At 44.1% G+C, this 12,161-nt stretch overlaps 1 protein-coding gene across 6 annotated transcripts; it reads right to left on the bottom strand.

Annotated features, from left to right (window-relative positions):
• Window positions 1–116: 116 nt before the first annotated feature.
• Window positions 117–10,941, bottom strand: LOC118387856 (heterogeneous nuclear ribonucleoprotein K-like). Of its 6 annotated transcripts, none has more exons than XM_035776644.2 (16): window positions 10,775–10,941; window positions 8,871–8,980; window positions 8,465–8,562; window positions 8,276–8,332; window positions 5,601–5,644; window positions 4,453–4,525; window positions 4,218–4,331; window positions 3,810–3,938; window positions 3,243–3,553; window positions 2,912–2,965; window positions 2,409–2,451; window positions 1,870–1,885; window positions 1,638–1,670; window positions 1,438–1,505; window positions 969–1,215; window positions 117–848 (listed from the first exon to the last, which is right to left on the bottom strand). In XM_035776644.2, exons 2-15 carry the CDS (start codon window positions 8,929–8,931, stop codon window positions 1,012–1,014), a joined length of 1,305 nt encoding a protein of 434 aa, XP_035632537.1. In that variant the 5' UTR covers window positions 8,932–8,980; window positions 10,775–10,941; the 3' UTR covers window positions 117–848; window positions 969–1,011. The 6 variants fall into 6 exon arrangements, with proteins under 6 accessions (XP_035632537.1, XP_035632540.1, XP_035632542.1 ...); XM_035776647.2 differs by having other exon boundaries at window positions 2,409–2,448; XM_035776649.2 differs by having other exon boundaries at window positions 1,046–1,215; window positions 2,409–2,448.
• Window positions 10,942–12,161: the final 1,220 nt, after the last annotated feature.

Below are 12,161 nucleotides of genomic sequence, written 5' to 3'. Positions count from 1 at the left end.
TCAGCAAGTCGGAAATGTCCAAGTTTCGACTAGCAAGTAAACAGTTCATTTGTAATTATGATGCGTTAGCCCTACATGTCATAATTGTTTATGCCTGCCCCCCACCACACGTTCAGTAAAAGGTGGCACAGATTTTATTACTCAGACTTCCAGCAGATACTACAGACAGGGGTAGAGCGAACATTCCACTCATATGGACAGAAAGGCTACATTTCCCTTGCAAACTGACTGGCGTCTACAAAGATCCCATCTAAAATGTAACAAATGCTTACAAACTGACTCAAAAGCAAGTCTACATCCCTATGAGTGGCTTGTTAAACATCTGAAATCAGGTAGAAAACGTACACTGAAATTAAATCAACAGTACTTTTCCTTTTGGCCCCATCAGATAACCAACAAAATAAAACAATGATTACTGTATATTTCAGTTTTTATACAGCGCCTAGTCTTTCAGTTAAAAAAAATAAGCAAAAATGACCTACATTTATTTTTTTAATCATAAAATGTTCCTTACAAAACAAGATTACATTCTGCATGCTGTACTGACTGGGGGGAGGAGTGGCTCAGGGGAGGCAGAGAGAGAACACATGAGTTTACTCCAAGTACAGAACAGCACAAGAATCCAGAAGAAAAAAAACAAGCAGCACAAAAAATAACAGGGATTCATTCAACAGCTTTGAGAGAATTTCCAAACTTCTTCTAATTAAAAGATGGTGTGTTAAATGACCGGGGGAGAGCACATCTACCCAAAGCAGGGGAATGTTGGCTCTGAGGGAGAGAATGCGCATGGCAGTTTGGCTTCACTCCACTTTCCTGTTTAGAAGAACCGACCAGAGTACTGCTTCACACTGCAACACAAAACAGTGGAAAAGTGAATAAAGGAACCCCAGGAATAATTTCTAAAACTCCATTATGTTCAATTTCACTTCCATTAGTCATGAACAACTATTTTTTTTTTCCTTGATTACCACTGATAGGTGACGGGTTGAATAGGTTTCCACCATACTGCTTTCACCGGAGAAGAGGAAAGGGTGCTAGCACATGCCTGTTCTGCAGTAGATACTGGGCGTTCTGGATCTGGTCCTGTGTTCCATTGATGGTGATGATGCGGTCCTCTGAGCCCTCTAGTGGCTCGTCTATCTTGATGGACGCTCCCGACTCGTGACGGATCTGCTTGATCCGCTGGCCGCCCTTCCCGATGATGGAGCCGGCCAGCTACGACAAGTGAGGAGCCAGGGTTACTTTTCCCCAACAATATGATTGACACAATGACAACCAGGTATAGGGGCAATTTCAACAATGTATGAATAGAGGCTTATGTGAGGAGTTTCTGATCAATTGGAAATAATCATCTCTTTTTTTCTCCTGTACATATTTTATGGAAGTGTGTGTGGTGGTAAGATTATGCTTGGGACTGCTATTTGATCCTTTACTCACATCTTTGGGGATGGTCACTTGTGTTGTGATGACGGGACCCCCGATGTCACTGTATGACCCTCGGCCACCTGGAGAGACCAAGAGATATCATTTAGAATTTATCCACTGTTGTGGGGAAAGTCTTCCCTTTATAAAAACGACAACAAAATACAGAAGCAACTAAATGAGACATGATACAAATGTGATCCTTTTCCACTCACCAGACTGAAAGGGCTCCCACGAAGAATTGTTGTCTTTGAAAAGATGGAGGAAAAGAATAACAATACGTCACATTGTGGCTGACAGACAACATAGACCAACAGGGTGACAAAGGACAGGGGGAGAGCTGGTGGTGCTTACTGGACAGAAAGGTCTTTACCCCGACCTAAGAGACATTCAAACAGGGTAGAGACTACCATGACCAAAAGTAAATGTGGAAGAGCGGAGACTCACCACCATATCCACCACTCTGTATTCAGCAGGACATGGGGAAGAGAGAAAGACAAAATGAGAAGCTTATTACAACACTGAAACCTACATCAAGTCAATACTAGTTTACATTTAAGATTGAGCTCCATAATTTGCGCATATGAATCTTAGCTGCCCTATTCATTTGACTATGTACATGATTGGTACGACCCTACCAACCCTTCCCGGAAATCGCTTTGGTTTCACCTCAAGTTCCTTTGTTAGTTTAGCAGCTCCAGACTATGTACTCAGCTGCTCCTTGGTAACCAAGGAGACAACTGTTGCCAGGCAACAAGAGGCCTAACCAGTGCGCTCGCTTGTTGAAGAGCAGCGCCAGTGTCCAAACCACAGTGCTTTCACTAGAACAGGAAAACAATACCAAATCCATTTCCATAAGTAGAGTAGCTATGACAATCCAAACTGTGTCGACTTGCCTACTATTATAACACCAGGCAATTGACAGACTAACTCGCTCTACCATGCGTAAACCCTTATCCAAACACATAAATGCCGAGGTCACTCACCATGCTGTTGTAGCGGTCTCCTGGTCTCCCTCTCCTGTCGCTGCTTCGATAAGATGGGAGGTTGTCAGGGTTAACATGGCATGAGATGGAGAGGGTTCAGTTTACCACCTTTAGTGGACAGACAGTGTCCCCCAAACCAACGGGCTGACAAGTCCATACAACACAAGTGTGACAAGTCCTTCTTGGCTTGTCGTTTAGCCACCCGAGAGTGTGAAGAGCCACAACAACTTGTTTTGGAATCAGTATTCATTGGTGGACACCATTGCAGATATGGTGTTCATATAGTCATCCACTTATAGGAAAAGAGGTCGTGTTGACAGAATAGCTACTGTGCCATGGTTAAAATCATATTGACGCCCATTAAATCAACAGAAGAGTAAACCCAACATATTCAACTCCACAGCCGAGAGCTACATTCTCCAAAAAACTATGCTGATTTGGAGAAGTGGAAAAGTTTCACCCTAACCACTTTGCAGTTGCTGCCTTTTACACAAATGACTTACTTTGGTCTGTCGTCCATGTTGCCGTGATAACTCTGGTGGGAGAACCGGTCCCCTCTGCAAACAAACAACACGGGCAACATGACTCAGTGGAACTGAGAACTTAAAGATGACTTTAAGGACTAGTCTAATAGTATGACTTAGGGCCATATGATCGCATTAACATAGGAGAAATTCCTGAGATGATGTATATGACTAACAGTAGTGGGGAAGCTGTGGCACTTACACACAGGGTTTGATTTTTTTTACAGAGTAACTGAATGTGATAAAAAAAAAGAGGTAGCCATAAACAAACAAGTCAATGAAAGAACAAAAAGGAAGCTAAGCTCCTTACCCTCCTCTTGGGGGTGGTGGTGGGGGGAGGGGCAGGTTTCGAGCCCGGCTCCCTCCACGCCCTCCTCTACCTGGCAGGGGAGGGGGCGGTCCCCGACGAGGGCTCATGTCGTCATAGTCCCGTCTGGAGGGGGGCATAGGTCGGCCACCGCGGCCGGGGGGCATGCGTTCAAAGCCCCCCCTGCCCCGCATGGGGAAGCCCCCCATGGGCCGCCGGCCCCGCTCTTCGTAAATCATGGTGAAGCCGCCGTAGTCATACGTCTCGTCGTAGAAGTTGGGGTCATAGGGCTGGGCGCGCCCTTTGATAGGAGCCTACAGAAAGAAAGATGGATAATACTATTGAGATGCTATATGTATGTAGCCCTGTGAAGAAATGTAGCTCTGAAATGACTACAATGTTCACAACTGTTGTAAATGGAATATGTAAAACAAAACAAAAAAGGTGTCTGCTGTTAAAATCAGTACAATTCTAGTATAAGTGACTGACTTTCAGTGAGTTTCCATGTTTCGACACTGGTGATGGGTGAGTGTGTTGTGGTCACTGGCTCAGAACTGAACTCTCACCCACCTCAGATACCAGGTCCAGGATAACTTTGATGCATTCAACAACACGGTCTGGCTTCCCTCCAACCAGAACCACACGGTCAGTGGACTGAGGACAACACTCCTGGAACAGCTTGATGGTGGTCTGGGTGTTCTGGTGGAGACAGAGGAAGCTCAGCATGAAATACACCCACACAATGCCAAATGTTTAAAATGGGTTTGACTCTTCTTCAGCTTTGAGCATGAAATAATATACATCTTCCAATACACTCCCCATAGCCATCTAAGGACAAGTTGGCAACAACGATTAAAGACTGATCAAGCACATGCACTCTACATTTCAGCTTATCTTTACCCATGACTATGGACTGAGTCAAGTCAGCATTTTGAAACCAGTGGTGTACACATGACAGACAACAGGATCCCATCTTACCTCTCTTAACTCCTTTATCTTGGCACCTTTCACCCCGATGATTCCCCCGGCCAAACTCTGATGGATCAGCAAACGCAGCTCGCAGTCAAAATCAATCCCGTTATAATGCTGGTACTAGGAAAAAACAGGTACAGATCAGTCAGGTCAAATACGGCCTTTAACTCTCGACTGAGGATCCGGAAAAATACAAACCTACACATGTACTGTATGTCCTTGGAGGCCGCGGGGGACTCACCTCTTCCAGAGTAGGGATGATCTTCAGCAGAATCTCTCCGATAGTGTCAATATCTGCACTCACACTCAGGATCCTGTTAGGGAATGGCATGTGGCCACAGGTAATGAGGCAAAACAGAAAGAAAAGAAAAAACAGAAGTAAAAGAAAACTTACTTCAAGACTAACACTCACGTGAAGGTCACAAAAAGAGTTTAAAAAACTAAAAGCAAAGGAAGAAGAGGACTGCTGTATACTGTACATCTTTTGGCTTTCCCTGAAATACGAGCAACTTGACATGCACTCGCTTATCTCACATTCAACAAAGAAAGACAGGAAGATTGGAATGGGGCAGGTTTGGCAGGGCGTTAGATTACAACGTGAGGCACAAGGCTGGCCACAGTCAGGGGGGGGAGAGAGAAGCCTTCTTTTAACCATCATGTGCAGAAATTTAAAAAAGATAGAATAAACTCGCCATCACAATCGTAAAACTTCTCATAGTGACAGGGGGTCGGGGGTAGAACAGAAACAAATAAAGAAAGCAGGGGGTGGGGGGGATGCGAGTGGTAACCACTAGGTGGCGGACAGGAGCGGGGGGATGAGAGGTTTGGCAGGCAGTCTGGACCGATGGGGGGCCTGAGAGAAACCAAACAGGGAGATGCAGCACAAGGGGGGAAAAAAAGAGACGACAGTGATGAGTGACAGAGTGGGCGGAGCTTGAGCGCTCAGATCATGAACAGTGATGTTGAGAACAGTGGGGTGGGGGAGGGGCGCAGGGGGTAGGGGGGAGCAAGGTGGGCCAGAAGGACAGAGCGAGAAATATCATTGGCTTTCCTTTCCACAGTTCAAGACGAATAATATCACAGCAAGGAAACATCCAACAGTTCAACAAGAACTACTGAAAGTGGAGGATTATTATTTTGAAATCTCCCCCAGTACGGGACAAGTGACTTCATTTGTATTGACAAAAAAAGGTCCAAATTAAATGGAAATACCTAAATGTGGGGGGAGAAGACAGAAAAATTCAATGGAACAATACACGTCTCCTGATAAAGGGGAAGGGGAGGGGTTCTATATGTAAAAAAAATGTTAAAATGAAACAGAAGGCAGGTTATCAAAGACATGTTTCTCTGTTCTAATCAGGCAGTGAGGCAATAACTGGTGGGACATACCGCTCTGGGCCACTGCTGTCAGGGACTGATACACTGGCATTGTACTGCATTGGCCGTGGAGGTTGGCATTGGGCAAGGGCATTCAATCACATGATGTCAAGTAAGATGCCCGTTTAAGGAGGGGCACGTTTGTGGGCGGGCGGCGGGGTGGGGCGGGGCCAACCGGGGTGTCAGGTGGGCGGGCGTTCAGGGGCGGAGGTTGGGCCAACGTCAAGGTGGGCAACGCAGGAGGGGCATGTCGATCCAGTACATGGGCAACGGAGGAAGGTGGCCAAAAATAAAAAAGTAAAGGAGAGGGAAGAGGGGGAGAAGGAATACATTTTAATTGAATACACGCTATACTCCATCACTATACTGCTTTTAAAAAAAAATAAAAAGAACAACGGCGACTAGACTGAGCCAGCTCTAACAAACAACACACTGTTAGCTAAATGGACTGCTTGGCTATAGAGGTTGTAACAGACTATAGGTCCGCTCAGGCTTTGAGACACCAGTTGAGGGGACATCGCCACAGTCCGGTTTAGTTTCAAGGCTGTAAGGGGCATTAGAAATCACATTCAGAGTTCAGTAGGGAGGATCGTTTCCTTTTATCTGAACCATGAGAATGCCCCAACGACCCTCGACCCCAAATCTGGTCCAATCGAGCCAAACCATGTCTGTCCACATGAGCCAACCTATAGATGTGCCATTTGGGAAAGCGAGAATCTGACTACTGTATAAAATAAAGCTGCAGTTGTACCTCCAACTTTCAGACATGCACCATTTGACCAATCAAGTCAAACAATGACAGTCAGTCTATAGATGGGAGATTACTTTTATCAGAGGAAAACCATTTAATTACAGGGATCACATTCGTTGAATAGGGCTCGTTAGGGTTGTCATTAGAAATGGGGTTGCTGGATACCATAATGTCTATGAAAATGTTAGATATACAACGTCAATTATTAGTGATGGGAGAAAAGAAAAAAGTTCCATATCTAAATATTTTTGGACAATATGATATCTATACATATACAGTGCACCCAGAAAGTATTCAAAACCGTTGACTCTTTCCACATGGTTACGTTACTGCCTTATTCTAAAATGTATCAATCAACACACAATACCCATAATGACAAAGCAAAAACAGGCTTAGACATTTTTGCAAATGTATCAAATATAAAAAACAGAAATCTTATTTACATAAGTATTCAGACCCTTTGCTATGAAACTCAGAATTGAGCTCAGGTGCATTCTGTTTCCATTGATCATCCTTGAGATGTTTCTACAACTTGATTAGAGTCCACCTGTGGTAAATTCAATTGATTGGTAATGATTTGGAAAGGCTCACACCTGTCTATATAAGGTCCCACAGTTGACAGTGTATGTCAGAGAAAAAAACCAAGCCAAGTGGTTGTAGAAATGGTCTGTAGAGCACAAAGACTGGACTGTGTCGAGGCACAGATCTGGGGAAGGCTACCAAAAACATTCTGCAGCATTAAATGACCCCATGAACACAGTGGCCTCCATCATTCTTAAATGGAAGAAGTTTGAAACCACCAAGACTCTTCTTGGTGACCCAAAACCCGATTGTGACCTAAATGCTGACCCAAAACCCAATGGTCACTGACAGAGCTCCAGAGTCCAGAGATGGGAGAACCTTCCAGAAGGACAGCCATCTCTGCAGCACTCCACCAATCAGGCCTTTACGGTGGAGTGGCCAGACAGAAGCCACTCTTCAGTATAAGGCACATGCCAGCACGCTTGGAGTTTGCCAAAAGGCACCTAAAGGACTCTCAGAACATGAGAAACAAGACTCTTTGGCCTGAATGGAAGGCGTCACATCAGGAAGAAACCTGGCACATTCCCTACAGTGGAGCATGGGGGTGGCAGCATCATACTGTGGGGATGTTTTTCAGCAGCAGGGACTGGGAGACAGATCCTTGATGAAAACCTGCTCCAGAGTGCTAAGGACCTCCGACTGGGGCGAATGTTCACCTTCCAACAGGACAATGACCTTAAGCACACAGCCAAGACAACGCAGGAAATACAGTGTGTGTGCCAAGCTGGTAGTGTCATACCCAAGAAGACTCAAGGCTGTAATTGCTGCTGAAGGTGCTTCAACAAAGTAGTGATCTGAAGGGTCTGAATACTTATATAAATGTGATTTCAGTTTAAATTTGCAAACATTTTTAAAAACTGTTTGCTTTGTCATTTTAGGGGGGTTAATCCAGATTAGAATAAGGCTATAATCTAACAATGGAAGTCAAGGGGTCTGAATACTTTCCGAATGCATTGTACATATTTATTTGCTACTGTAGGTAGCATTAGCTCACGCTAGTCTGCTGTGTCAAAACTCTGGTATTTCATCCTAAAGGTTGTTCTCCAATTTTTAAGTAGTAACCCAGCAACTATTTCCCTGAGTGATCAAAACTCATCCTTATGCTCCCCCTTGTGTCTGCAGCAGACATGGTGAACAATAATACATTTGGAACGTCCAATCGCAATACACAGAATTCTCACAATCATGAGAATCGCCACAATCATGACAATCGCAATACATATTGTATTGGCACCCAAGTATTGTGATATCGTATCCTGAGGTCCCTAGCAATTCTCAGTCCTAATAATTATAGATTTACAGCAAATCCCCTAGTCGAGGAAAAGATTTGATGATGCCAATTCTGTATACTCACGTCTGTGCGTAAGGCTTTTATATTCTTGCCACCCTTTCCGATAACGGCGCCAGCATTCTGAGGGGAAACGAGGGTTTTACTTAGGGACAGAATAATGGGTCAGATTGTTGTATCATTCAGCGGACTATCAGGAATTTCTGATTTTTAAAAGGAATAGGCCTAAAATCCCATTTCTGTTGACAGGCTTACTTTGCTCTGCAGCAGTACCCGCAGCTCAACCATCTCGTCTGTATTGCGAGAGCGCTTGAAGGCCTGCTCCTCGTCCATGTCCTCGGCAGGGCGTTTACCTGATGGGAGAAACCTGGAGCGTTAGCCTGATGCAACACTGTGCCCTATACATGTTCCAGCCAGGCAACAGCATACACCCAGCATGTGTTCAGCCCCTACCACTCCCCTTCCTAGATCAAAACTGGGCAGAACTGCTCCCAAAACAGCAGTGAATTGGACAACAAAAAAAACATGGCCATCTGACATGCATTCATGGTGCCAGCATGCAGCTATACCAGTAGTCCCTTCTGTAAAGACTGACAGCACTGATTTTCTCCAATAGTTGGATATGTCTGAGTGCACTGACAGAATAGCCTTCATATCTTACCGTTAGTGTCAGTGTTGCTGAACGTGGTCTCTTCTTCCTGCTGCTCGATTTCTGTCTCCATTGTCTTGCACCAGCGGTGAAATGTGAACAGGCTCCTCTCTGTGGATCTGCTGTGGGGAGGCAACAATGGAAATAAGACCATGCCTCTTGAGGACTGAGGATTTGTCAGACAAGACTTCACCAATCCTGTCACTAATCAAACCTGTTGCCTTGCCCCTGCATACAACTAAAATTATATCCCAAAGGCTGGCAGATGGCGATAGTTGTGTCATCTTACCGTCCAAATGCATTGTATGCATCCGGCAATACATTCGTATCCCTCGTGGGCCGTTTCTTACCTACAACATTCTCAATTCAGACAGCATAGGCTTTGATTTCCTCCTAGCTAAATTATCATCCTGAATGTTCTGTATCACGTTGCAGCAGCCCCCCCACCCCTAACCTAATGCAGTGCTGAATCTCATTAGTGGAAACCAAGACTCTCTGGGCAGGTCTGCTGGTTTGGACTAGCAGAAGTTACTTTTCATAGCAGTTGAGGAAACCCTTATGGAGCAGGTTAGGAGAATTAGTGGCAGGTTGGGACGATTAGATTATGGTTAGGAAAAGGGTTAGCTAAAATTGTCCCGGACTCAACATATCTAGTTACATCCAGGACTGCCTTGAGAACAGTCTTGGTTTCCACTAATGCGACCCTGCCAACTCAACAGGCTTGCTTAAAATGAACTGATCCCCTGGCCTGAGTTTAAACCCGATTGGCTGAACGTGATTGAAAACATTCGGCATTGGCTTTTAGCCACTCCAGTAGCAGCGTGGTGGGAAAGGAAAGTACACATTTTCCCCCGTTTTTAATTTTATGCACAGAGGATATGAATGTATTGCCGGCTGCATACAATGCATTTGGACGGTAAGATGGCACAACTTAATATCGCCATCTGCCGGTCTTTAGGCTACTTTAATTCATTATTGCTGTGCCACAGAATACACAAGTGTACTTACTATACTGTAATTTAACGTAAAACATCAAATCACCGCACTAAATACGAGTGGTTGCCGCTTGATGACGTAGCTAAATGTGATGTTAACGGGTCTAAAATTAACACTACAGTCGCCCGACAATTTGTAGGGGGTAGTTTGCCACCTCATTGTAACGAGCTAGATAAGTTACTTCTGGTGTGGGTGTTGTGTAAGAAAGGGATGACATTAGCAAGTTAACGTCTGCTTAAAACTGATGTGGACAAGCTATTTATTTAGCTAGTTAACGTTAGCCAGTCAATGACCCAATGCGTGGCAACACTGGAAGTAATCTAGCTAGTAACGTTAGCTTGCCACCCAACTAGATTACTTGGTAGCTCTGAAGGCCTATATTAGCTAGCTACTTCTGCACAAACACATGTACAGTAACGCGTTATCTAGCGCATTTTTTTTGTTGTTGTCAAGAAGTCAGCTGTTATGTTTCTGTTAACGTTGTCTGAACCTGTTATCTGGATAACGTTAACCGGGTAGTTATGATTATTGGCTAAATCCATTTGTGTAACGTTACATGCGCTGTATGTAGCTAGGCCGAGTTAGCAAGCTAGCTAATTCACGCTAGTTAGCCAATTACAGTATAAAACGAAGGCCCTTTTGCATAGCTAAACGTTAGCTTGAGGAATGACTGACCACGTTAGCTACACTTTTCTCAACGGAGGTAACCGCAAACGTTTGGGTAACTAAATTAACTAGGCTCGACTCCTAGCTAGCTAATATTAGCGATACAGTTCGAGGCGTGTCCCCAAATGAGCCCAAAACTGACTGATTAAAATGTAAAATAAATAACGTTAATTCACAAACAGCATCAAATAATTGAACGCGAACCACTAACCTAGTTTGATTATTTGTTTTAGCTAAACTATTATGAAACAAACCTGCAGCCAAACCGTGTTCTTCACAGCCAATTTTTGTCCTGAAATTGGTTGAACAATCTTCCCATTACAGTCGGCCGCAAAATAGGGCGTCTGTCTTCTTTCACTGATTGGAGAGTGCAGATTCGAGATAACAAAATATTGTGCCGAGATTGGATAAATCGGCTGTCTTTCAAAATCAACACGTCTTCAAAGAAATGTGGGCTACGTTTAGACAGGCAGCCTAATTCTGATATTTTGTTCCAATCGTTGTCATAGTAGCCTAGGCTATGTCTAATTAAATTGTATTTGTCACATGCTTCGTAGACTAAGAGTTAAATGCTTACTTAGGGGTCCTTTTCCAACAATGCAGTTAAACAGAAAAAATAGGCTTTTATTTTATTGTATTTAACCAGGTAGGCTAGTTGAGAACAAGTTCTCATTTGCAACTGCGACCTGGCCAAGATAAAGCAAAACAGTTCGACACATTCAACAACACAGAGTTACATATGGAATAAACAAACACAATCAATAATACAGTAGAAAAAGTCTATATACAACATGTGCAAATGAGGTAGGAGAATGGAGGTAAGGCAATAAATAATAGGCCATGGTGGCGAAGTAATTACAATATAGCAAATAAACACTGGAATGATAAAATGTGCAGAAGATGAATGTGCAAGTAGAGATATTGTGGTGCAAAGGAGCAAGATAAATAAATACAGTACGTGGATGAGGTAGTTGGATGGGCTATTTACAGATGGTCTATGTACAGGTGCAGGGATCTGTGAGCTGCTCTGACAGCTGGTGCTTAAAGCTAGTGAGGGAGATAAGTCTCCAGCTTTAGTGATTCTTGCAACTGGTGACACGAGAAATAACTCCACAGTAAATAACAATAATGAGTGGGAAAAAACGTACTGGGAGTAACTGTACCGAGTCGATGTGCAGGGGCATGAGATAGTATGTATATAGAAGGGGTAAAGTGTGTGTGTGTGTTTCCCAAAACACTGCAGCTCAGTGCAAGAGGCATCACTGCAGTACCTGGTTCGAATCTAGGCTGCATCACATCCGGCCGTGATTTGGAATCCCATAGGTCGGCACACAATTGGCCCAGTGCCGTCCGGGTTTGGCCAGGGTAGGCGGTCACTGTAAATAAGATTTTGTTCTTAACTGACTTGCCTCGTTAAATAGAGGTTCAATGTAAAAATAAATTAAGATTTATTTAACTAGGCAAGTAAATAAGAAATTGTGTTTAACTGACCATGACTGCCTAACCCAAAAAACACTGGGCCAATTGTGCAACCGCCCTATGGGACTCCCAATCATGGCCAGTTGTGATACAGCCTGGAATTGAACTAGGGTGATGCCTCTAGCACTGAGTGGTACTGCCTTAGACTGCTGCGCCACTCGG

Source organism: Oncorhynchus keta, chromosome 9, assembly GCF_023373465.1.
Source record: "Oncorhynchus keta strain PuntledgeMale-10-30-2019 chromosome 9, Oket_V2, whole genome shotgun sequence".
NCBI classification, from domain to species: domain Eukaryota; kingdom Metazoa; phylum Chordata; class Actinopteri; order Salmoniformes; family Salmonidae; genus Oncorhynchus; species Oncorhynchus keta.
This window is presented reverse-complemented; position numbering and strand designations above follow the sequence as displayed.

Excerpts from the sequence above, each read along its gene's own strand:
- LOC118387856 (XM_035776644.2), bottom strand. The coding sequence starts at position 8,931 with ATGGAGACAGAAATCGAGCAGCAGGAAGAAGAGACCACGTTCAGCAAC. Across the intron at positions 3,939-4,217 it reads AGATAAAGGAGTTAAGAGAG|AACACCCAGACCACCATCAA; the intron begins GTAAGATGGGAT and ends TGTCTCCACCAG. Across the intron at positions 1,216-1,437 it reads AAGTGACCATCCCCAAAGAT|CTGGCCGGCTCCATCATCGG; the intron begins GTGAGTAAAGGA and ends CACTTGTCGTAG.